Source organism: Sus scrofa, chromosome 12, assembly GCF_000003025.6.
Source record: "Sus scrofa isolate TJ Tabasco breed Duroc chromosome 12, Sscrofa11.1, whole genome shotgun sequence".
NCBI lineage: Eukaryota > Metazoa > Chordata > Mammalia > Artiodactyla > Suidae > Sus > Sus scrofa.
In genome coordinates, this window is record NC_010454.4 from 48561715 (window position 1) to 48587642 (window position 25928).

Here is a 25928-nt window from a genome sequence, read left to right on the forward strand (position 1 = left end):
AAAGTTAAACATTACCATGTAATCCTGCAATTCCACTCCTAGGTACGGATTCAAAAGAACTGAAAGCAGAGATTCAAACAGATACTTGCAATGTTCACAGCAGCATTACTCAACATCAAAAGGCAGAGCAAACCTAAGTGTCCATAAGCAGATAAATAAACAAAATGTGGGATAAACATACAACGGATTATTATTCAGTCCTAAAAAGGAATGAAATTCTGACACATGCTACAACACGTATGAACCTTAAAAACATTTTGCTAAGAGAAATAAGCCACACACAAAAGGAAAAATACTTTATTATTCCAATTATATGAGGTGCCAACAATAGGCAAATTCATACAGAGAGTAAAACAGAGGTTATCAGGGTTTGAGAGAAGGGTGGAATGATGAACTATTATTTTTTTTTTATTTAATTTTTATTTTTAGGGCTGCACCTGTGGCATATGTAAGTTCCCAGGCTAGGGGTCAAACTGGAGCTGCAGCTGCAACTACCCACAGCCACAACAACGCAGGATCTGAACTTCATCTGAGACCTACACTGCAGCTGGCGGCAATACCGAATCCTTAAGGTATTGAGCAATCCCTGAGCAAGGCCAGGGATCAAACTCACATCCTCATGGATACTAATTCATTTTTAACCAGCTGAGCCACAACAGGAACTCCCGTAATGAACTATTTCTAATTACATGTTTTCTGTTTAGGATGATGAAAAACTTCTAGAAATGGACGGGAGTGATGACTACACAACACTGTGAATATTCTGAAAGCCACTGAATGGTACACTTGAAAGTGGTTAAAATGGTAAATTTTATGTCACGTGTATTTTAACAGAACTTTTTACTTATTTTTACTTTTTAAAAAGTGTGTATTTGATTTAAAATGTCATATTAGCTTTAGGTTTACAGCAAAATGAATCAGTATATATATGTGCATCTATTCTTTTTTTCCCATATAGACTATTACAGAACACTGAGTAGACCTGCCTGTGCTATGCAGTAGATCCCTGTTAGTTACCTTTCTTTTATATAGAAGTGTGCATCTGGCAACCCCACCCTCCCATTTTAACTCTCCCTGCCTCAATTTCCCCTTTGGCAACCCTAAATTTGACCTCAAAATGTTTGAGTCTATTTCTGTCCTACAAACAAGTTCTTTTGTATCATTTTTTAATTAGATTCCACATGTAAGTGATATCATATGATATTTGTCTTTCTCTGCCTGTCTTACTATTAAATAATTCCTAGGTCCATCCATGTTGGTGCAAATGGCACTATTTCCTTCTTTTTGTGGCTGAATAATATTCCATTCTATATATGCACCACATCCCTTTTATCCAATCCTCTGTTGATGGACATTTTAGTTGTTTCCATGGCTTGGCTATTGTAAATAGTACTGCAATGAACACAGGGGTATGTGCATATTTTCAAGTTATGCTTTTCTCTGGATATATGCCCAGAGTGGGATTGCTGGGCCAATTGGTAGTTCTACATTTAGTTTTCTGAGGAACCTCCATACTGTTCTCCGTAGTGGTTATACCAATTTACATTCCCACCAACAGTGGGAATTGTGTAGAAAGGCACAATTCTTTAATATGTATACAACATATGATGAATCTTTTTTTTAAAACCAAGGAAGAATTGGAAATTATTCCTTTAAAGGCATCAAAGTGGCAGAAGGCAGTATAATCTACAGCCCAGAATATTACAGTCAGAGGTTAGTTTTTACAGTGGTTTTGCATGGATTAACTACTTGCTAGTGTACCATAAAGTCACTCAAGTTTCAAAATACCATCTTTTACTTCAACTTCTTTTATAAATTTCAGCCTTATCATTTCTAGGCAGCTAAAACCAAATGAAAAGAAACACAGTAATTGTTTTCTTCAAGCATACACAGAAGAGGAGTTCCCGTCGTGGCGCAGTGGTTAACGAATCTGACTAGGAACCATGAGGTTGCGGGTTCGGTCCCTGGCCTTGCTTGGTGGGTTAAGGATCCGGCGTTGCCATGAGCTGTGGTGTAGGTCGTAGACACAGCTTGGATCTGGCATTGCTGTGGCTCTGGCGTAGGCCAGTGGCTACAGCTCCGATTAGACCCCTAGCCTGGGAACCTCCATATGCCGTGGGAACGGCCCAAAGAAATAGCAAAAAGACAAAAAAAAAAAAAAAAAAAAAAAAACCACAGAAGAAAAAAGTTAAAGCATTTACAGCAAAAATAAAAACCAGAAGAAAAGCCACTGCAGGGGATGAATAAATCTCTAAGCAGCTGGTAATTAAAAAAATACCTTAGTGTTATCTCTGGGATGGCAGGTAATTTTTCTTTTCTTCTTTATATCATTCTGCATTTTCCACTTTTTTCATAATGCACATTCATCTAAATGGTACCATGTAAGTCAAAATCCTAAGAGTCACCTGATAGTTCTCTATCTCGCTTATATTCCAAGAAATCAATAGCCATGCAGATTTTATTTGCTAGACACCTCTCAAATCCATCTATTTTTCCCTATGTCCACCAAGAGCAGCCCAGTACAAGTTGCCCAAGACTGCTACAACAGTCTCTTAATTGGTCTCCCTGAATCCACAGGTATTCTCTCCATTCCTTTTTCCAACTTGCTGAGGTCATTTCTTTTCTTCTTTCTTTCTTTCTCTCCATCCTTCCTTCTCTCTCTTTTTCTTTCTTTGCTTTTTAGGGCCACATTCTGGGTATATGGAAGTTCAAATCAGAGCTGCAGCTGCCAACCTAAACCACAGCCACAGTAACACCAGATCCAAGCCATGTCTGTGACCTACACCACAGCTCACGGCAATGACAGGTCGTTAACCCACTAAGCAGGGCCAGGGATTGAACCCTCATCCTCATGGATAACAGTCAGGTTCATTACCACTGAGCCACAAAGGGAACTCCTCAGGGGTCATTTCTAAACACAGAACTGTGTCCTCCTCCCATGCTCACTTGCTCAAAACTTTACTCATAAGAGAGGAAAAATATATATATATATATTTCTTCAGCATACATTTAAGACTCAGCCTGGTGTGGCCTTACCTGTTTAAGTCACACCCCTTGCCTTCTTTCCCCTCCTCTCTGGCAATAGGGTCTGTACACAGGAAAGGTCTTTATTCCTTTTGCCTATATTGTTCTTTCCTCCCCCTCTTCACTTGATGCAATTTCTACTCATCTTTACTACTTCACTTCAAGCATCTCTTCAGGAAGGTCTTTCCTTCCCTTATCTCTCCACTTCAGCCATATCCTCTATTATCAAGTCTCTAAGCGGTAAGCATCTTTCCTTTGCAGGCCTTGTTAGAGATGTTACTTTACATAGTAATAGATCTGCTAACACTCTATTTCAGTTCTATTTCATTCTGTTTCAGAAGGTTTTTGACAGTGTTCTACAGTGGAAATTTAACAATCATTTTCAAAAAAGAAATGTCTTCATTGTCATCATCCCAGATGTTCCAAAGCATGCCCACATGTCCAAAATTAAATAATTTCTACCCACCCCAAACTTGTCCTCTTCTAATCCTTATTTTGCTGAATGACATCACTATCTTCCTAGTGACACACAAGCATTTACAGCAAAAATAAAAACCATTCCAAACACACCATGTCCTGAATATTCTCTACCTTCCAACTACCTACCTCCCCATTCCAAACACACCATGTCCTGAATATTCTCAACCTTCCAACTATTTCTTGACCCTATTCATTTGTCACCCTTCACAACTCCATGTCTCTAGACCAGGGATAATCATCATCTTTTTCTTGGATGACTATAAGTGCCTCTAACTGATGTCTCTGTAACCATTCTTGCCCCAGTAATTCACTTCATCTAGGCAACAACCCCCGCCCCCCCAACCCCAATCCAATGCAAATCTGAACATCCCTTGGTAAATCCCTTCAGGCTGATAAATTCCAAAATAATTAACAAGGCACAGAGAATCTATTCCTCCGACCTCATTCATTGCCACTTTCTCCTCTCTGTTCACTGTCCCACATACATACACTCTGAACACGTGGCCAAATTACAGTTAGGAGAGATTCATTTCCTTTATTACTCAACCCTTCTGGTCAGAAGAGAAACAGAATAAGTCAATAAAGTTACTTCTTTGCTAACTAGCTCCCAATACAGGCAATGGGTTTTAGCTAAATCTATCCCATTCCTCAGAGTTTAGGTGAGTGTCGGCTCTTACCTGGCATCAGCACGGTCATTCCCCACTTCTAACTTAATCTACTCTTCCTGGTTCATTCTGCTGTAGCCACAGTGGCCTCCTTGTTTCTCTATCAAGTCTGGCACACTCCCACCTCAGGGCTTTTGCATTTGCTGTTTGGTCTGCATGGACTGCTTTCTCCAGAAATACAATCATACAAGGTACCCTCACTTTGTCTTTGATCAAATGTCACCTTTTCACTGACACCTTTCCTGAGTACCTCCATTTAAATGAGCAACAAGTGAACTCATTCTTTGTCTCAGTAGCTTCAGTCTTCTATATACAGAACTTACCCATTTGACATTCCTTACGTTTTACTTATTTTATCTGCCCTGCCAGTAAACTTCATGAGGGAAAATATTTTGTTTATCTTATTCACTGCAATGTCCCTAAAGTAGGGCCTGGAGAGCAGGCACACAATAAGTGCTGACTGGAAGCACGAAGAACTCTTTACACCGTTCAGGTCACTGAAACCACTGAAACAGCACTCTCATTTTTGATAAGCAGTCCCCATCTTGAGTTTCCAAAAGACTCAGCCCTAGGGCTGAGCTTTTTCTTTTGGGTTACCCGTGTCAGTCCGGAAAGTCAAACTTAGTAGAACTTCATTGAAGCTAGCGCTTCGACTTTCTTTCATCTTTCCCATCTCCAAAGTTGTTTCCTTGGTTTCTCCTAACCCTTAACAATCCTCTTCAACTACCACTTGTTTTACTACATAACCCTGTAAAAGAATCTAAATTCCGCTTTCAAAACTTGGAAGACCTTATGCAAAGATCCCTACCACATGAATCCTAATCTCCTTTTTCTCTCGTCTCCTTTCCCTCATAAATCCGACTTTTCCCATTAGTTCCGCCCCTGTCAGTTCTCCAACTCTTCCACTCCTTCCACGCCTTCATTTTACCCAGACTGCCTTCCCGCCTCAGTTTCGAATCTCTCTAAACCTCCTCAGACGAAGGGGGTCTTTTCTACTTGAAAGCTAGTCGCCATTCTATTTGCCAACTCCTCCCATCCACCCCACCACACACCTACCCCACCACACACACCCACGTGTGCACGCACACACACAAACCATCCCGTCTCTCCCTGGACCCCCGAAACAGGACCTCATAGGCCCAGAATCCGAGAATGAGAAACGTGGGTGATCCACAGGCTAAATGAATTCGCAACCCGCGCGAGGCACATTAAGTCACTCACCTCTGATGTCAAAGCTCCTGCCAGACGACTAGTTTGGTGTGGGCCTCTACAAACCCAGACTCTTAAGCCACGCGCAGCACGAAGATCCTAGAAACGCAGATGTTACGCTCCCAGCGCGCCGCCATCTTGGGCCTCCATCCAGCTTCATGATTGGATGAGCCATTCTCGCGCGACCTGTAGCAGATGCTGAAGAAAGAAGAAACTGTCGCGAGAGTTGGTGGCTCAGTATATCAGAAGAAGGGGGCGTGGCATCGAGCGGAGTCCTTCGGGTAAGGACACCTGAGCTTAAATATCTAGGGACCTTGTTTTCTAAAAAAGATTTAAAAAATATATGAGCCTTCTAGGCCCCACGCCAGACTTACTAAATCACTTCTCTGGGGTTGGGCAGGGAATGTAAGGATGGCTGCGCGGGGGTGAGAGGGTGCTTTTGGTCTAGACGGGGGCAATTACCGTTTGTTCTGCAACAGGTCTCTCTCCTTGGGCGATGTCTTGTTCAATCATCACAGATAAACCTGTGAGATAGGATAATCTTATTTACAGAGGAAGAACCGGGGAGCAGAAAAATGAAGTTATTTGTTCAAGATCCTATATTCAGATGACATCAAATCCACGATCTTTGTATTCCTCGCCTACCTCTTGAGCTGGAAGCTCTGTTAAATGCTTTTGTTTTTCTTTTCAACGCGTTTATACTAGTTTTTACGTTCTGCTAAGTAGAGTGAGCATTACCTCCCCAATTTACAATTGAGATAAAAAGGTAAATGACTTTCACAAGGCATACAGCTAGTAACAAAACAAGGGCTAAAGTCTGAATCTCTGAACCCCTACCTACTACTTCTTTCCAATAAAAAGCTTGCCTAGATCCTAGTAATTAATGTGAAAGCATCAGGCAAACATTGCCATACAATTGAGAGGTTAGGGCTAGAAAATTCAGCTTTAGGAAGAACTGAGTGTGCCCATTGTCACCCGAAGAGAAGTGAGGAAGGGTTTTAATTGTCTGTTCTGTAGCAACCTCCCCCCCACTCCCAAATGTGTAGGTTAAAACAACCACCATATTATTTGCTCACTGTGAAGTCTGGGCTGTAATTAGCTTGGCCATTTTTCTTCTGGCCTTGCCGTAGGTGGTAGCATCAGAGATGGGCTGGTTTGGTGGGAATGAATGGGCCTCTCTTCCTGTAGTCTCAAATTCTCTCTTTCCATGTGACCTTTCTACATAATCTCTCCAGCAGAGTAACCAGATTTCTTACATGTTGGCTCAGGACTCCCCAAAAGGCAAACTTGGAAGCTGCTAGAACTTCTTCTTTTTTTTTTTTTTTTTTGTCTTTTTGCCATTTCTTGGGCCGCTCCCACGGCAGATGGAGGTTCCCAGGCTAGGGGTCGAATCGGAGCTGTAGCTGCCAGCCTACACCACAGCCACAACAACTCGGGATCTGAGCCGCGTCTGCGACCTACTCCACAGCTCACGGCAACACCGGATCGTTAACCCACTGAGCAAGGTCAGGGATTGAACCTGCAACCTCATGGTTCCTAGTCGGATTCGTTAACCACTGCGCCACGACGGGAACTCCTTTTTTTTTTTTTTTGCTAGAACTTCTTAAGGCTTTGCCTCAGGGCTGTTGCTTTCATCCTATTCTGTTAGTTAAAGCAAGTCAAAGGGCCAGCCTAGATTCATGAGTAAGGAACTATGCCAGGGTACCTTCCAGAAAGCATGGTTCACTAGAGCAGCAATGTAACAGATGTTAGAGAAAGTTTTATGTTGTATTTTATTTTTGCTTTTTAGGACCATACTCATAGCATATGGAGGTTCCCAGGGTCCAATCCGAGCTACAGCTGCCAGCCTACGCCAACACCACAGCAACTTGGGATCCGAGCCACATCTGCGACCTATACCACAGCTCGTGGCTGGATCCTTAACCCTCTGAGTGAGGCCAAGGATTGAACCCGCAACCTCATGGTTCATAGTTGGATTCGTTTCTGCTGCACCACGATGGGAACTCCAGAGTTTTATGCTTTAATTAGTAATGACTTTTTATAGTATTTAGGGCTTCCTTCTGGAGAGATGAAAAAGACCAAACGGGCTTGGAGTTATGGCTAGTAGGGTTGAAAGTGGATTGTATGTAAGTTGCTCGTAAATTTCTCTATTAGGTCAAAACTGAGCTCCCAACTCCTCTGGGTCAAACAGAAAGACTGTAGTTCTGTAGCCAGGGAATTTAGGCTTTAATCCTGCTGCTACTACTTACTAACCCTTTGATTATGGGCAGTTTACTTAAACTATTCAAGCCTTGGTTTGCTCAATATTGCAAAATAGGATAGAAATCTCATAGAATTGTTGTGAGAAGTAAATTGCATAATGGATATAAAACACTTGGCATAGTTGCTGGCACATAGCAAGTTATTATTATTATTATTATTCCTCATGACTTCTCTGGTCAGTTTCCATTTTTAGAAAATTATTTCAAAAAATAAAATTACTGCATTATAGAAAATTTGTAAGAAATTGAAATAATATAAGAAAGTATGAAAAAAAAAGCAAAAATTATCTAAACTCTCACCCCTGGGAGTTCCCGTCGTGGCGCAGTGGTTAACGAATCCGACTAGGAACCATGAGGTTGCGGGTTCGGTCCCTGCCCTTGCTCAGTGGGTTAACGATCCGGCGTTGCCGTGAGCTGTGGTGTAGGTTGCAGACGCGGCTCGGATCCCGCGTTGCTGTGGCTCTGGCGTAGGCCAGTGGCTACAGCTCCGATTCGACCCCTAGCCTGGGAACCTCCATATGCTGCGGGAGCGGCCCAAAGAAATACCAAAAAAAAAAAGACAAAAAAAAAAAAAAAAAAACTCTCACCCCTCTAGAGTCAATCATCATCAAGTTTTGGTAACCTTATTTCTAGACATCTATATATTCATGAGGATATATAACTAAATAATTTTTATAGTAATCGTATTTTATATACTATATTATATATAGATATATGATATATAATCTTGGAGGTTCTCCTACTTCAGTTAATATAGTTGTGTACTATCCTTTGTAATGAGTGCATAGTATTCCATTGCATAGATGTGCCACAAATTTTTAAAACTAATTTCTCCCTGCATGGACATATGTTGGCCTCCTCCTAAAACTGTGGTATAATGATAAATACATTGGCTTAAAAATTTTTTTTAGGTAAAATGAAAATTGTCTAGAGACTTTACAAACTAGACTATTAACAAGTTCCCATTGTGGTTCAGCAGTAACAAACCCTACTAGTATCCATGAGAATTCGGGTTTGATCCCTGGCCTTGCTCAGTTGGTTAAGGATCCAGTGTCGCCATGAGCTGTGATGTAGGTTGCAGACACAGCTCAGATCTCACGTTGCTGTGGCTGTGGCGTAGGCTGGCAGCTGCAGCTCCAATTCAACCCCTAACCTGGGAACTTCCATGTACCACAAGTGCAGCCCCAAAAAGCAAAAATGAAAAAAACAAACAAACAAACAAACTAGAGTATTACGGTATTCAATATCTTCCTCTTAGGACTTTTCTCTCTGATGTACCATCAGATCCTCAAGGGTTCAATCTGGTAGGAAAAGTCTGTCCAGCTTCCACACTCAGCAGGGACAGTATAGGTGTCCAGTTATTCAGTTACAACCTTTGTTTCTTGCTGCTTCTTTGTAAATGAAAATCAATACTGCACATTCAGCAGGTAATGCTAATTCTGAAATGTTGCGTAGCTAGTACCAGAGCTGCTTTCAGCATCAGTCACCTATTGTGTTGATTTCAACTCTTAAGGGCTTGGACTCCCACTTTACTAAAGTTAATTATTTCAAAGACCATGTTGCTCTTCCCTGCCCCGCCAGCCAGTCAACATCCACAGGCCTCTCTAACTTCATGTCTCAGGAATTGCATATCAGTTCCTTCTAGTCCAGAAGATCCTGGCCTCTTTATGTAAATTTATCCGGCTCCTGCTTAAGGACCAATATATCAGAGATCTAATGGGTACCTCAATTAAGTCACAGAAGCTACACTCTAATTGTAGCATGATGACTGTTTCTCCGCCTACATTTATATACCTGAGAGCTACCAGTGATGTTTACACGTCAGACACCATATTTTTCATTATTATAAATAATGCTGAATTCTTTCATGAACGCGAAGAGTAAATTTCAAAATTTAAAAGCTGATGGAAGAACTGGATCTGAACGTACATCTGATTACTTTTCCTCCTGTTCCAAGACCCGCAAAACAGAAGACATTAATTTAAAAAATAAAAAAATAGGAGTTCCCACTGTGTCACGGGAGTTTACAGTCTAGCTTGTCTGTGTGGCAGTGTGGGTTTGATTCCCAGCCTGGTGCAGTGGGTTAAGGATGTGGTGTTGCCGCAGCTGTTGCATAGGTTGCAAAAGCAGCTCAGCTTCAAGCCCTGGCCCAGGAACTTCCATGTGCCACAGATGTGTCTGACAAAGCAATATAAATAAATAAATAAAAATAAATTTTTAAAAAATTCCAAATAGGACAGAAAACCCAGAAATAGTGCCATTGACAGTCTAGAAAAGTTGAATATATTCTGAAAAAATAGAAAATAAATAGGAATAACAACTAAAATGCCAAAAGGTTTTCACATGGAAATGCAGATGATTTTGAAATTTCTCTGAAACACAAAATGTGCAAGAATAGCTAGTAATAATGTTTTCTCCTTGGAAGAAAGTTAAAATACACTATATGTAAAATAAATCCATTTCAAATGATATAATAATTATTAAAAACGTAAAATCAGCTATAGAACGGTTAGAAGAATACAGGAGAATGCTTTTGTAAGCTTAGGGACGGCCTTAGAAAGACAAAACTCAAAACCGTAAGGGAAATGATTGCTAAATTTGATTGTAAAAATTTTAAAACTTCAATATAATAAAAGATGCTAGCAGTTCTCGCTGTGGCGCAACGGGATTGGCAGTGTCTTGCACTGCGTTGCAGTTTCTATCTCTGACCCGGAACAATGGGTTAAGGATCCGGTGTTGCTTTAGCTGCAGCTTAGGTCGTGACTGCGGCTCAGATCTGATCCCTGCCCTGGGAACTCCATATGCCAGGGAGTGGCCAAAAAAAAAAAAAAAAGAAAGAAAGGTTCAATAATACACAACAAACAGGGAGAAACTATTTGCAATGAATATAGGAAAGTATTAAAATCCAGGGTATATTCTCAAACAGTGACAAATCATTAAGAAAGTAATCCATTGTTAAAATGAGCAATGGAGGAGTTCCCCAGTGGCTCAGTGGGTTCAGGATCCAGCATTAGGTACTGCTGTAGCTCTGGTTACTGCTAAGACATGGGTTCTGTCCATGGCCTGAGAACTCCTGCATGCCACGGCATAGTAAAAAAAAAAAAAAAAAAAAAAAAAGCAGTAAATATGAAGGAAATTCATGCATGAACATATAATGATCAATGAACATATATGAAAAAATGCTCAAATGCATTCAAAAACACCCAAAGGTACAGTAAAATAATATATCATTTTAATACATCAGATTAATAAAAATATTAATAATATCCAATAATGGCAAAGGTTAGTGTGTTGGTTAGCTTTTGCTGTACAGCAAACCACCCCTAAAACTTAGTGGTTTTAAACAACAGGCATTAATTATTACAGTTCTATGCATCAGCTGGACAGTTATTCTGGTCTGGACTGGTTGAGCTGATGTCTGCAGTTTGCTGGAGGTTATGCTGAGACCTGGATGGTCTAGCATGACCTGACTCATGCGCCTGGCAGTTGGCAGACTGGTTGTTTTTGGGTAAGGGTCAACAAAGAACTGCAGGTGGGTCAAATCTGGTCCCACCTACTTATTTATATATTGTTTTTTGGCTGCTTTAGAAATACAACAGCAGGAGTTCCCGTCGTGGCGCAGTGGTTAACGAATCCGACTAGGAACCATGAGGTTGAGGGTTCGGTCCCTGCCCTTGCTCAGTGGGTTAACGATCCGGCGTTGCCGTGAGCTGTGGTGTAGGTTGCAGACACGGCTCGGATCCTGCGTTGCTGTGGCTCTGGCGTAGGCCGGTGGCTACAGCTCCGATTGGACCCCTAGCCTGGGAACCTCCATATGCCGTGGGAGCGGCCCAAGAAATAGCAAAAAGACAAAAAAACAAAACAAAAAAAAAAAAACAACAGCAGCGTTGATTATCTGCAAGAGAGACCACAAATCTGAAAATGCATACTAGGAGTTCTCTGGTGGCTCAGCAAGTTAAGGCTCTGGTGTTGTCACTGCTTTGGCTCTGCTTACTGCTCTGGCCATGTGTTCCATCCATAACCTAGGGACTTGCAGCCAATAATAATAATATATGGACCTTTACAGAGAAAGTTTGCCAACCCTGGATCTAGGGAACCTAATTTGGAGTATTTATCTCTACTTCACATTGTTTTTCACCCTCCAGTAGGATAGACTGGGTTTATTCACATGGCAGCAACATTAAAAGAGTCTGAAAAAGTAAGCTACAATAGCTCTTAAGGCCTAGGGCAAATGCGAGGAGTGGGGAAATAGACTTCACCTCTGGGTGAGAGGAACAGCAAAACAAATTGCCTTTTTGCAAGGTTGTTTGGCAGTGTATATTAAAATCCCAAATGTACAATCTTAGAATATTTGTGAGGAGTTCCCTTGTGGCTCAGTGAGTTAAGGATCTGGCATTGTCACTGCCGAAGCTCAAATCACTGCTGTGTCCCTGATCCAGGAACTTCCACATGCCACACATGCAGCCAACAACAAACAACAAAACAGAAGAAGAAAGAGAGAAAGGAGGGAAGGGCGGAAAGAAGGAAGGGACAAAGGAAGGAAGGAAGGAAAAGAATGTGAAAGGAAGACGCTGATAATAGTGATTGCTTCTGGAGTGAAGAACTGATGCTTGGGAAATAGGAGTAGGAAGGAGGCTTGTTTTCAATATGATTGATTTTGTAACTTTTGAATCTTGTACCAAGGGTATATTGAAATATAAATAAATGTGTACATATGCTTCTAACCAGCAATTCCATTTTTAAGTTATGTTCCAGAGAAATACATATTTACAGTGAGGTCGAGAGCTGTATAAAGATGTTCATTGTTACATTGTTTATAAAATAGAAAAAAATTGGGAGTTCCCATCGTGGCGCAGTGGTTAACGAATCCGACTAGGAACCATGAGGTTGCGAGTTCGATCCCTGCCCTTGCTCAGTGGGTTAACAATCCAGCGTTGCCGTGAGCTGTGGTGTAGGTTGCAGACGTGGCTCGGATCCCACGTTGCTGTGACTCTGGCATAGGCTGGTGGCTACAGCTCTGATTCGGCCCCTAGCCTGGGAACCTCCATATGCCGCAGGAGCGGCCCAAGAAATGGCAAAAAGACAAAAAAAAAAGAAAAAGAAAAAAATTGGAACAATGTAAATGCCACTCAGTAGACAAATGAATAGTTTTATGGTACAAGTGAATTAAGAAATGCTATGTAGCTGTTAAAAATAAATAAATCTCAGAGGTCCCGCCATGGCACTGTGGGCTAAGAACCTGACTGCAGCAGCTCAGGTTGCTGCAGAGGTGTGGGTTCAATCGCCAGCCTGAGAACTTCCAAATGCTGTGGGTGTGGACATTAAATAAAAAATCTACTGACATGGAAAATATCCAAGATACAGAATAAGGTAAAAGGAAGTTGAGAAGAAGTAGTTTTGGTTTGAATCCCTATGTAAAGTAAAAATAAAACACATATTTCAATATATAAACATATAAATGGAACCATAGGAAGAGATCTGAAGGGAAAACCCTAAACTGATAATAGTGCTTTCCCTGGGGAAACTGAATTGGAATATTAGAGGTGGGGCATGAGTTTTTAATTTTTTTTGCATTAAGTGTTTTACAATGATAATGAATTTGTACATATTTGTATAATTTTAAAACAGATTTTAATAAAGATAAAATGGGGAGTTCCTTTTGTGGCTAGCTGTAACAAACCCAACTAGTATCCATGAGTATGCGGGTTCGATCCCTGGCCTTGCTCAGTGGGTTAAGGATCCGGCATTGCCGTAAGCTGTAGTGTAGTTCACAGACACAGCTCAGATCCTATGTTGCTGTGGCTGTGGTGTAGGCTGGAAGCTGCAGCTCCAATTCAACCCGTAGCCTAGGAACTTGCATATGCCGTAAGCGCAGCCCTAAAAAAAATAAAATGGAAAGAAGACAAAGTCACGTTTGTCGAAAAATCACCTTCTGAAAACTCATGCAAGAAAAGACAGTTTGGAGGAGAAGTAAAGTTGGTTAATATGATATAAAAGAGATTTAGAAGTTATATCTGGAAGCTCCACCTCTGTTTAGCAGGTGTTCCAGAAGGTAAGAACAGAAAAAATAAAAGAGTAATAGAAGAAAATGTCTTAAAGCTGAGAAAAATACAAGCCTTCAAATTGAAAGAGTTTACTGTGTACCCAAATGAATGAATTTTAAAAGGTCACACCACAGAGTTCCTGCTGTGGCACAGTAGGTTAAGAATCCAACTGCAGCAGCTCCAGCTGCAAATATAGCTTCTTTGATTATGTTTAAGCATAAGTATTTTATTTTGATGCTATTGTAAATGGAGTTGTTTTCTAAATTTCTTTTTTTGGATTATTCATTGGTTTTGTTTGTTTGTTTTAAGGATTGTTCATTGTTAGTAAGCTTTGTTGTTTTTCTTTTTAGGGCCACACCCACGGCATATGGAGGTTCCCAAGTTAGGGATGGAATCGGAGCTGTAGATGCCAGCCTACACTAGAGCCACAGCAATGCCGGATCTGAACCGCATCTTCAACCTACACCACAGCTCACAGCAACGCCAGATCCTTAACCCACTGAGTGAGGTCAGGGATTGAACCAGTGTCCTCATGGATGCTAGTTAGATTCGTTTCCACTGAGCCGTGATGCGAACTCCATTAGTGTGTATTTTTGCAACTGATTTTTGGAATTCCCATTGTGGCTCCCATTATGGTTCAATCCCTGGCCTCGTTCAGAGGGTTAAGGATCCATTATTGCTGCAAGCTCCGGCAAGGTCGAAGATGCGGCTCAGATCCTGTGTTGCTGTGGCTGTGGTGTAGGCCGGTAGCTGCAGCTCTGATTGGACCCCTACCTTGAGAACTTCCATAAGCCGCAGGTGTGCCCCTAAAAAAAGAAATACAACTGATTTTTAAAATTTAATTATTTTTATATTGGAGTATAGTTGATTTACAATGTTGTGTTAGTTTCAGGTGTACAGCAAAGTAAACCCATTATACATATGCATATATCCATTGTTTTTCAGATTCTTTTCCCATATGGGTTATTACAGAATATTGAGGACAGTTCCCTGTTCTATACAGTAAGTCCTTGTTGATTATCTATTTTATATAGAGTAGTGTGTATATGTTAATCCCCAGCTCCTAATTTATCCCCCCCCAACACATTTCCCATTTTGGTAACCATAAGTTTGTTTTCAAAGTCTGTGAGTCTGTTTATGTTTTGTAAATAAGTTCACTTGTATCTTTTTTTTTTAGATTCCACATATAAGTAATATCATATGGTATTTGTCTTCCTCTAACTCACTTCACTCAGTATTATAATCTCTGTAATCTCATTTGTTGCTGCAAATGGCATTATTTCGTTATTTTTTATGGCTAAGTAGTATTCCATTGTATATATGCACCATATCTTCTTTATCCATTCCTCTGTTGATGGACATTTAGATTGCTTCCATGTCTTGACTATTGTAAACTGTGCTGCAATGAAAAATGCAACTGATTTTTGTGGGATAATTTTGAACTCTGTAACTTTGCTAAATTTTTTAGTTCTAACAGTTTTTTAGTTTTCATTTTTATATTTGGCTGCACCCAAGGCATGAGGAAGTTCCTAGGCCAGGAATCAAATCTATGCCACAGCAGTGACCCTAGCCATGGCAGTCACAACACTAGATCCTTAACCCAATGAACCCCACAGGAACTCCAGTTTTTCTTGCCTAATTATTCTGGCCAGGACTTCCAGTACTAAGAAGTGGCAAAAGCAGAGTTCCCGTCGTGGCTCAGTGGTTAACGAACCACCATTTAGGAACCATGACGTTGCGGGTTCGATCCCTGGCTTTGCTCAGTGGGTCGGGAATCCGCGTTGCTGTGAGCTGTGGTGTAGGTTGCAGACGCAGCTAGGATCCCCAGTTGCTGTGGCTCTGGTGTAGGCTGGTGGCTACAGCTCTGTTTAGACCCCTAGCCTGGGAACCTCCATATGCCACAGGAGTGGCCCTAGAAAAGGCAAAAAGACAAACAAAAAAAAAAAAAAAAAGGAAAGTAAAAAGAAAAAGAAGTGGCAAAAGCAAGGATCTTTGTCTTGTTACTAATCTTAAAGGAAAAGCTTTTGGTCTTTTACTATTGAAGATGATATTAGCTATGGGTTTTTCATGCATAGCCTTTATTATGTTGAGGTATTTGCTTCTATTCCTAGAATGTTGAGTGTTTTTATCCATAAAATGTGCTATGTCTTGTCAAATACTTTTTCTGTATCAATTGAAATGATCGTGTGTTTTTTTCCCTTCATTCTGTTAATGTGAAGTATTGATCGATTTTTGTATGTTAAATCATCTGTGCACCCAAGAGTGGATCCACTTGGTCATGGTGTATAATCCTTTCAATATGCTGCTGACGGGGTTCCCGTCGTGGCGCAGTGGTTAACGAATCTGACTAGGAACCATGAGGTTGTGGGTTCGGTCCCTGCCCTTGCTCAGTGGGTTAACGATCCGGCGTTGCCGTGAGCTGTGGTGCAGGTCACAGACGCGGCTCAGATCCCGAGTTGCTGTGGCTCTGGCGTAGGCTGGCGGCTACAGCTCCAATTCGACCCCTAGCCTGGGAACCTCCACATGCCTTGGGAGCGGCCCAAAGAAATAGCAAAAAGACAAAAAAAAAAAAAAGCTGCTGAATTTAGTTTGTTAGGTTTTTTTTTTTTTTTTTTTTTTTTTGGTCATGCCTGTGGAAGTTCCCAGGCCAGGGACTGAACCTCAGCCACAGCTGGAACCAGAGCCACAGCAGTGACAATGCTGGATCCTTAACCAGGAGCCACCAGGGAACTCCATTTTGCTAGTATTTTGTTGGAGAATTTTAAATCAATGTTCATAAGAGAGCTATAATTTCTTTTACTGTAATGTCTTTGGTTTTGGTATTAGGGTAATACTGACCTCATAGAATGAATTTGAAAATAGTCCCTCCCTATTTGGAAGAGTTTGAAATTATAATGTATTTTTTTTTTGGCGGCACACACAGCATGTGGAAGTTCCCAGGCCAGGAACTGAACCTGCACCACAGCAGGAACCCAAGTCGCTGTAGGGACAACCCTGGATCATTAACCCGCTGCATCACAAGGGAACTCCCAGTTTTTTGGAAGAGTTTGAAGAGGATTGGTATTAATTCTTCTTTAGATATTCATGATTGCTATTATTATTAATCTATCTGGAATCTAGTGCGGTATGGATCTTTTGCAAATGGCTAGCTGGATGTTTGAATACCATAAAAAATTTTGTGTGTGGTTAAAAACATTTAGCATAAAATTTACCATCTTAACGATTTTAAGTGTGCAGCTGAGTAACGTTAACATTGAGTATTGTTGTGAAACAGACCTCTGTAACTTTTCTTTTTTTTTTTTTTTGTCTTTTTAGCTATTTCTTGGGCCGCTCCCACGGCATATGGAGGTTCCCAGGCTAGGGGTCAAATCGGAGCTGCAGCCACCGGCCCACGACAGAGCCACAGCAACTCGGGATCCGAGCCGTGTCTGCAACCTACACCACAGCTCACGGCAACACCGGATCGTTAACCCACTGAGCAAGGGCAGGGATCGAACCTGCAACCTCATGGTTCCTAGTCAGATTCGTTAACCACTGCGCCACGACAGGAACTCCAACTTTTCAACCTGTAAAACAAAAACCCTATATCCGTTAAGCAACAATTCTCCTTTTCCCCTCCTCTAGGCTGGTAACCACCCATCTACTTTTTGTTTCTATGAATTTGACTATTTAAAATAGCTTATGTAGGAGTTCCCTCTGTGGTACAGTGGGTTAAGGATCTGGTTTTGCCACAGCTATGGCTTAGGACATAGCTGCTACTCATATTTAATCCTTGGCCTAGGAGAAAATAGCTTTTATAATTGGAGTCATACCCCATATCTTTTTGTGACTCAAATTCATTTACAATATGTCATTTGAATACAGTTTTGTTACTTTATTATTATTATTATTATTATTTGGCCATACCCACAGCATGTGGAAATTCCTGGGCCGGGATTGAACCCACACTGTGGTTCAGGTCACAACTGCACTTTCAACCTGCACCACAGCTGCAGCAACACCAGATCCTTAACCTGCTGCACCTCAAGGGAACTTCGCATTTGATATACAGTTTTTAACTCATTGATTTTAATTGTCCTCTTGGACAATTTGTAGTTCCCACATATGTTTGGGCTAATTTCTAGACTTGTCTCATTGATCTGTCTGCCTATTTCTACGCATGTACACATTTGTCTTCATTATTGTAGCTTTCTGTTGCCTGCTGTTCTCACATGTTTATGCTTCCAAATAAACTCCAGAAGTATTTTATTAAGTGTTCTACAAAAATCCTTTTGGGATTTTTTTTATTGTTACTGCATTAAATAAATAGATCAATTTTGAGAGGATTGGCATCACTACAAGATTGACTCTTCCGTTTACATTTAATAAGACTTCACTCTAGCACACAAGAAATTCACAAGAGTCCCGCTTTTCTTTTCCTCCCATCTTTACCCACCCTCCCACTGAACGGACTAGGACCCGGTCCCTGAACACACTATACATTCTTCTGTCCCTCTTCTTTGCTCAGGCTGGTGTTTCTTCCTGAAATGTCCTTCTCTCCTTCCCACAATTTCTGCTGGTCCATATCCTACATGTATTTTATATCCCATCGCAAAATGCCTCTTTACCCTGATTCCTCCAGCCAGATGTGACTTCTCCCTCCTTTTAAACTCCATAGCACTTGGTTTGCCACTTTATTAAGTACTTGCCTCAATTTGTCCGGTTATAGCTCTTTCTGTGCTTTTCTTATTGGTCCATAATTAACAATTTTGTGTTAGAGCCACAGGTCTCAACTAGGAGTGCACATCAGAATCCAGGGAAAGTTTTTTTTTTTTTTTTTTGCTTTTTAGTGCTGCACTCACATATGGAAGTTCCTAGGCTAGGGGTTGAATCAGAGCAAGGGCTGCTGCCCTATACCACAACCACAGTAACACAGGATCTGAGCTGTGTCTTCGACCTACACCACAGCTCACGGCAACGCCAGATCCTTAACCCACTGAGCCAGGCCAGGGATTGAATCCGCATCCTCATGGATACTAGTTGGATTCATTTCCGCTGTGCCACAATGGGAAATCCCAGGGAAAGCTTTTTTTTAAATCCACATGTTTTGGTCTCACTCTAGGAAATTCTGACCTCAGGTAGGACTCTGACATGGGTATATTGCATGCGTATTCTTTTTTTTTTTTTCTTTTGCCATACCCACAGTATGGGGATGTTCCCTGTGCCAGTGACAATGCTGGATCCTTAACCCACTGTACCATAAGGGAACTTCCTTACATAGGTATTCCTAAAAATCTCCACAGGTATCCTGTGAGCCTATGGTTGAGAATCACTGTTTTCAGGTAAACCTCATAAACTCCTAAATATCTTATATGTATGTATATACTGCCAATGTCTTGAGTGTGGGCTTCCTGAGTAGAAAACCTATCTATGTCTCGGGAGTTCCTGTCATGGCGCAGTGGTTAACGAATCCGACTAGGAACCATGAGGTTGTGGTTTCAATCCCTGGCCTTGCTCAGTGGGTTAACGATCTGGCGTTCCCCTGAGCTATGGTGTAGGTTGCCGATGCGGCTGGGATCCCACATTGCTCTATGGCTCTGGCGTAGGCCGGTGGCTACAGCTCCGATTCAACCCCTAGCCTGGGAACCTCCATATGCCACAGGAGCGGCCCTAGAAAAGGCAAAAAGACAAAAAGACAAAAAAAAAAAAAAAAAAAAAAGAAAAAGAAAACCTATGTCTCATTCATTGGCCTGCTCTTTTCTCCAAGTACACCTGCATTGAATCAAACTTGGACTAGTATCAAATGACAACATTGCTTTCCATATTTCAATACCTTTACCAACACTCTACCTGCTAATGACCATAATCATCAGCCCAGGACCCTCGCTTTGCACCCTACAGCCCTGAATACTGCAGTGGGCAAAAGGAAAAGCAGGAGAAATGCCTCTGTAGCTACAAGCCTAGTGCAGGAGCTGCAGGAAGGCTGGCCTCAGAAAGCAGGCGTGCCTGGGCTCTACATAACATCCAGCTGGGTTACTCCTCTGAACCTCAGTTTCCTCACCTGTAAAATGAGAACAAGAGCATTAGCCGCATCTCCTTCCCAAGGACAGGGTGAGGCTGGGAAGAGGGAAGAGCAATGAGTGTCCTCTGACATTGTGCACCCAGACGCATGTGTAAGGGACTGTGATGGCTGACTGTTAGTACTTCCGAGTCAGGGCTGCCCCACAGCATCCCACCTCTGCTTCTAGAATCCCAGGGGTGCGCTCTGGGTCCCAAGAAAGGCAGTTCAATCATACAATCATTCATTGTGTATTCAGCCACCATCCACTGAGAGGCTACCATGTGCCAGGCACTGGAACTATGGAGATAAAAACCCAGCCCTACTCTCAGGACCAGAGGTCTCTGCTGGAGCCCAGGGGTGGGACCCAGTTGGGATCCTGTGTCCACTGTTTAAGACGAAATAAAAGCAGCTTTGAAAACAATCTCAGACTAGTGGAGGAGATAAGTGAGTAACCCGAGCCCTGTGAACAGGGAGGGTTAGCGTGGAGCCCAGAGTATGGGCTATAAAGGAAGGGGGCACAGCACTGTCAAGGGCGATTTCTTGAGAGGCGGGTGGGAGGCCAGGCGGATTCCGACGGCCCTTGGGTTCGCGAGACCCCCTATCCCACTTCCGCGTTCCTTCAGGTCCCCGCTTCCTCTGACCCCCCAGATTCCGGCACATTTCGCTCGCGCCCCCCACCCCCACTCCGTGCCCTCACATCTCCCGATTCTCGGCTCCTGGTCCTTTCGGTCCCCGCGTCCCCAGGGCCCTTCAGCACGGGCCTTCCCCGCTAGTTCTCCCGGGCCTCCGCCCGCCCCCGCCGCAGGGCGGGTGCCAAGGCGGCTGAGGCCGCAGGAGCAGGCAGAGCGGTCGGCGCGGTCCTCGGACCGCTGCCCCCGCGTCTCCGCCCCGCGCCTGCCTCCTCCCTGCGGCTGGGGGGAGGGGCGGCCTGCCACCCGAGTTCCCAGGATCTGCAGGGCATCGGCGCAGGGAGGTGTAGGCTGGATGGGAAGGGTTACCAGCTCACACGCGCAAGGGTTTTAGAACCTGCCACCGAGTGGGCGTTCCGTAAAGATGAGCTAATATTGCTTTTCCCTGAAATCCTCTTCTGCCTTCTCAGCTTCGTTAGGTTAATTCATCCCCTCACTCGGGGAGCTGGAGGGGCATTCCCAAACGTCCTGGTTCAGGGGGTTGTCCAATATTAATATTAAACAGCTGATCTAAGTTTTATTATGGGCCAGGTCCTGTCCCTGGCGCTTCAGAGACGTTCTCTCTCTTCTAATCTTCACCACCGCCAGGTAAGATAGGGACTGTTATTGCCCCCATCAGTGATGAGGAAACAAAGATTAAGAATTCTGCGGAAGGTCTTGCACACCTATGTCCTGCTGGGCCTGCCCTCACAAGTGTCCTGGATTGATCTCCAGTTTCTAGAATCTGTGGCTTCCGCTTTTTTTTTTTTTTTTTAAATTAAAGTGTAGTTGATTTACCATATTGGCTTAGTTTCAGGTGTATAGCAAAGTGATTTGATTTCATTTTATTCAGATTATTTTCCATTATAGGTTATTACAAGATAGTGAATATAGTTCCCTGTGTTATACAATACATCCTTGTTACTAATCTGTTTTTATATAGTGTGTATCTGTTAATCTCATTGTGCTAATTTATCCCTAATTTATCCTTCCTTCCTCCCTTTCCTCTTTGGTAACCACCAGTTTGCTTTCAAAGTCTGTGAGTCTGTTTCTGTTTTGAAAAGAGATTCATTTATCTAAAAAGATTCATACTTTTTAGATTCCACATGTAATATTTGTCTTTCTCCGTCTGACTTAATTCACTTAGTGTGATATTCTCTAGGTCCATCCATGATGCTGCAAATGGCAGTTTTCGTGGCTGAGTCATATTTCACATCTTCTTTATCCATTCATTTATTGATGGACATCTAGGTTGCTTCTGGGTCTTGGTTACTGAAAGTAGTGCTGCTGTGAATATTGGGGTACATGCTTCTCTTCAAATTAGCGTTTTTTTACAAAGAGGCCGACAACTTTATTTTTTATATTTATTTACTTATTTATTTTTTGTCTTTTTGTCTTTATAGGGCCGCACCTGCGGCTTATGGAGGTTCCCAGGCTAGGAGTCTAATCGGCGCTGTTGGTGCCGGCCTACACCACAGCCACAGCAACATCAGATCCGAGCCGCATCTGTGACCTACACCACAGCTCACGGCAATGCTGGATCCTTAACCCAGTGAGCAAGGCCAGGGATTGAACCCGCAACCTCATGGTTCCCAGTTGGATTCATTTCCGCTACGCCACAAAGGGAAATTCTCAAATTAGCGTTTTTATCTTTTCCGGATATTTGCATGGCTTCCTCTTTAATGTTGCACATCCTCAATTTGCTAAAATACATCCTTCAGGAGTATTCAAAGATTGAGTGTGCATAGGAAATTAAATAATGGAGCGCTTGTGTGGAGTTCATCTCCGTTGTACCATCACACATGCTAGGCTGTTTAGGACAGATATACAGATCATTTTTCCTTATTATTTTACAAGCAAAATTTCATGGTCTCTAATATCCAGTACCTCTGGTAGGAGCCCAAATGTCACTCTGTTTCTTGATGCTTTATCTTTGACTTGTTTTTTCCTTTTATCTTTTACTTTTCTTTCTTTCTTTTTTTTTTTTCTTTTTTTTGTCTTTTGTCCTTTTAATGCCACACCAGTGGCATATGGAGGTTATATGGAGGTTCCCAGGCTAGGTGTCGAATCCGAGCTGTAGTTGCCGGCCTACGCCACAGCCACAGCAACGCCAGATCCTTAACCCACTGAGCAAGGCCAAGAATCAAATCCACAACCTCATGGTTCCTAGTTGGATTTGTTTTCTGTGTGCCATGATGGGAACTCCTTTGCCGTTTATGTCTTTTGAAGTTCTTAGGATTATCTCTTTGTTCTTGGTGTTCTGAATTATGGTGCCAAATATCTTCATCATTGCTTTTGTTTGTCGTGCTAGCCCTTTGGTGATCTCTTTCAATCTGGAAGACTTAAGGCCCTTCAGATCTGGGAAAATTTTCCTGCGGTATTTCCTTCGATAATTTTTTTTTTTTTTTTTGGTCTTTTTGCTATTTCTTTGGGCCGCTTCCGTGGCATATGGAGGTTCCCAGGCTAGGGGTCTAATCGGAGCTGTAGCCGCTGGCCTACGCCACAGCCATAGCTACAGCCACACGAGAACCGAGCCGCGTCTGCAACCTACACCACAGCTCACAGGCAACGCCGGATCGTTAACCCACTGAACCCACTGAACAAGGGCAGGGACCGAACCTGCAACCTCATGGTTCCTAGTCGGATTCGTTAACCACTGCGCCACGACGGGAACTCCCCTTCGATAATTTAAAGACATTTTGTAATCAAGGCTGGTAGAATAATCTAAACCAGCTCCTTTATAAGTATTCAGCAAACACTTCCGGCTGTTTCTGTGTTTTGTGTTTTATTGCTTTTTCTGATCCTAAAGATAATGCTCACTTATATGGAAAGTAAAACTGGACACTGTATTTAACACACTTTTTAAAGATTCCCTGAAAGTGTGGGAGTTCCTTCATGGCTCAGTGGTAACAAACCCAACTAGTATCCATAAGAACACAGGTCTGATCCCTGGCCTCACTCAGTAGGTTAAGGATCTGGTGTTGCTGTGAGCTGAGCTGTGGTGTAGGTCACAGATGTGGCCTGGATCTGGCATTGATGTGGCTGTGGCGTAGGCTGGGGGCTGCAGCTCGGATTCAATTTCTAGCCTGGGAGCTTCCATGTGCTGCAGGTGCAGCCCTGAAAAGAACAACAACAACAACAAAAAATCCATGAAAGTAGAGATGCAACAGTGAAGACATAAATTCACTTTTAATGGTTGTATATCATTCCATTGGAAAGATACACCATAATGGATTTGACCAGGCCTCTACCAGCAGGCGGCCATTTTTAGTTTCTCTTTATGATAAACGATGGTGGGGTGTACATCTGGTACACACAGATGCTGCAAGTTAAGTGGTCTTATCCCTTCTACTGTTACAGTGGAAGTAGGGATTCATCTCATTCTTTCTGGAGGAGCTGTTGGCAGAGTGTCTTGCCTGGAGATGACCTTGGCTTGACCTCCCTGATGGCAGTGCTTAGAGCAGCAGCTCTCAAACTTCAAGGTGCATGTGGATCACCTGGGGAACTTGTTAAACAACAGGTTCCTGAGCTGCACACCAGAGAGTCTGGTTCCCTATGAGGATGCATCTGAGAATCTGCATCTTTAACAAGCGCCTCAGCTGATTTTGTTGTAAAGAGCTGTTGGACCACACTTAGAGAAATGCTGACTTAGAGAGTGGAGGAGGAAGTGGAGGGAAGTAAATAGTGCTTACCTGAGAAACAGGAGAGGTTGTGAGGGACAGATAGGGAAGGAAGTTAATTAGGCATCTTCAGTCACTGCAGGGGACCAAGCTATAGTGTACTTTGGGTTAGGACAGAACTAACAAATCTACTTGCTAGCCTTCATTTTCCAAAAAGATCCAATGATTCTGATGGTCACATACACAGACCTCAAGACCCTTAGTCTGGAGTTCCCATCGTGGCGCAGCAGAAACGAATCCAACTAGGAACCATGAGGTTGTGGGTTCGATCCCTGGCCTCGTTCAGTGGGTTAAGGATCTGGCATTGCCGTGAGCTGTGGTGTAGATCACAGATGTGGCTCGAATTCTGTATTGCTGTGGCTCTGGCATAGGCCGGTGGCTACGGCTCCGATTATACCCCTAGCCTGGGAGTCACCATATGCCGAGGGAGCGGCCCTAGAAAAGGCAAAACAACAATAACAAAAAGACCCTTAGTCTATCCCTAAACTGGAATTTCCTCCCTTGTGCTCAATGTTATTCAGTTAGGGATACAGGGATACGCAGAAACATCTTAGCACATTCAACGGGGCATTAAAAAGACCGGAGGCCTGGGCTGGAAAATGTAGGAACTTCTCCTGGGTCACCAGCAGAGATAACTGAGATTAGGGATGCTATTGGAAAGTGAGAGAACACCCACAAGTCTTGATGAGGATGTAGCACAGCAAGAGCTCTAATGAGTAGAATGTAAATTGGTCCAACCACTTGGAAAAACAATTTGACCCAATAATTCCACTCCAGGGTATATACTCCAGAGAAAGTCATATACTGGGGCTCTAGGAAACATCCAAGATGTTCTTAGCAGCATTTTCAAAACAAAAAAACTGGAAAGAATCCAAATACTCTTGGATTAAAAAAATGGATAAATTAATTGTGGTATATTCACCCAATGGAACACCATGCATACTACAAATGAATGAACTGTGCACACATCAGCATGAGTGAATCTTAGAAACATAGTGAAAAAAGTAATCATAGAAAAAAATACGTTTGTTTTTTTTTTGTTTTTTTTTTTTCATTTTGCCTTTTCTAGGGCCGCTCCTGCGGCATATGGAGGTTCCCAGGCTAGGGGTCCAATCGGAGCTGTAGCTGCTGGCCTACGCCAGAGCTGCAGCAACACGGATCCGAGCTGTGTCTTCGACCTACACCACAGCTCACGGCAACGCCAGATCCTTAACCCACTGAGCAAGGCCAGGGATCGAACCCGCAACCCCATGGTTCCAAGTTGGATTTGTTAACCACTGCACCACTATGGGAACTCCTTGAAATTCTTTTAAATTGAAAAACAAGCAAAACTAAACAGTTCATTTTTGGGGGATTTATGTGTGGGAAAATATAAAGAAAAGCAAAAGATTGTGGGACAAATTCAGAATAGTGTTCACCTCTGGGTAAGGTGGAAAACACATTGGTAGCATTTGAGTGGTTTTTTTTTTTTTTTTGGTCTTTTTAGGGCCACACCCACAGCATATGGAGGTTCCCAGGCTAGGGGTCAAATCAGAGCTGTAGCCCTTGGCCTACACCACAACCACAGCAATGCAGGATCTGAGCTGCATCTGCAGCCTATACCACAGCTCAAAGCAACTCAGGATCCTTAACCCACTGAGCAAGGCCAGGGATCTAACGTGTGTCCTCATGGATGCTGGTCAGATTCGTTTCCGATGAGCCAGGAAGGAACTCAGGTAGTATTCAAGTTCTTAAATTAGGTGGTGAGTTCACAGATATTTGTCTTATTATTATGCACATGACTACATTTACATATTCTTTGGGCTCTATCAAATATTTCAAAATTTAAAAAATTAAGAGAAAAGAAAGATGAAATCC

General features: G+C 42.5%; 2 protein-coding genes across 7 annotated transcripts in view; one reads left to right on the plus strand and one right to left on the minus strand.

The window, feature by feature from the left end:
* Positions 1–5539, minus strand: part of METTL16 (methyltransferase like 16) — a 76000-nt gene extending 70461 nt beyond the window's left edge. For 3 of the 6 annotated variants that reach the window (XM_021067620.1, XM_021067621.1, XM_021067617.1), the window contains exons 1-2: positions 5391–5535; positions 16–133 (exon numbers count right to left, since the gene is read on the minus strand). In XM_021067620.1, the coding sequence (XP_020923279.1) occupies positions 16–18 (3 nt within the window). In that variant the 5' untranslated portion in view covers positions 19–133; positions 5391–5535. Of the gene's footprint in view, positions 1–15; positions 134–5390 lie in introns of all 6 variants that reach the window. The other 3 variants (XM_021067622.1, XM_021067619.1, XM_021067618.1) reach the window with 2 other exon arrangements.
* Positions 5615–25928, plus strand: part of PAFAH1B1 (platelet activating factor acetylhydrolase 1b regulatory subunit 1) — a 168508-nt gene continuing 148194 nt past the window's right edge. Inside the window, exons 1-2 of the mRNA XM_005657017.3 lie at positions 5615–5659; positions 14629–14685. The gene's annotated coding sequence lies outside the window, so the exon portion shown is untranslated. The remainder of the gene's footprint in view (positions 5660–14628; positions 14686–25928) is intronic.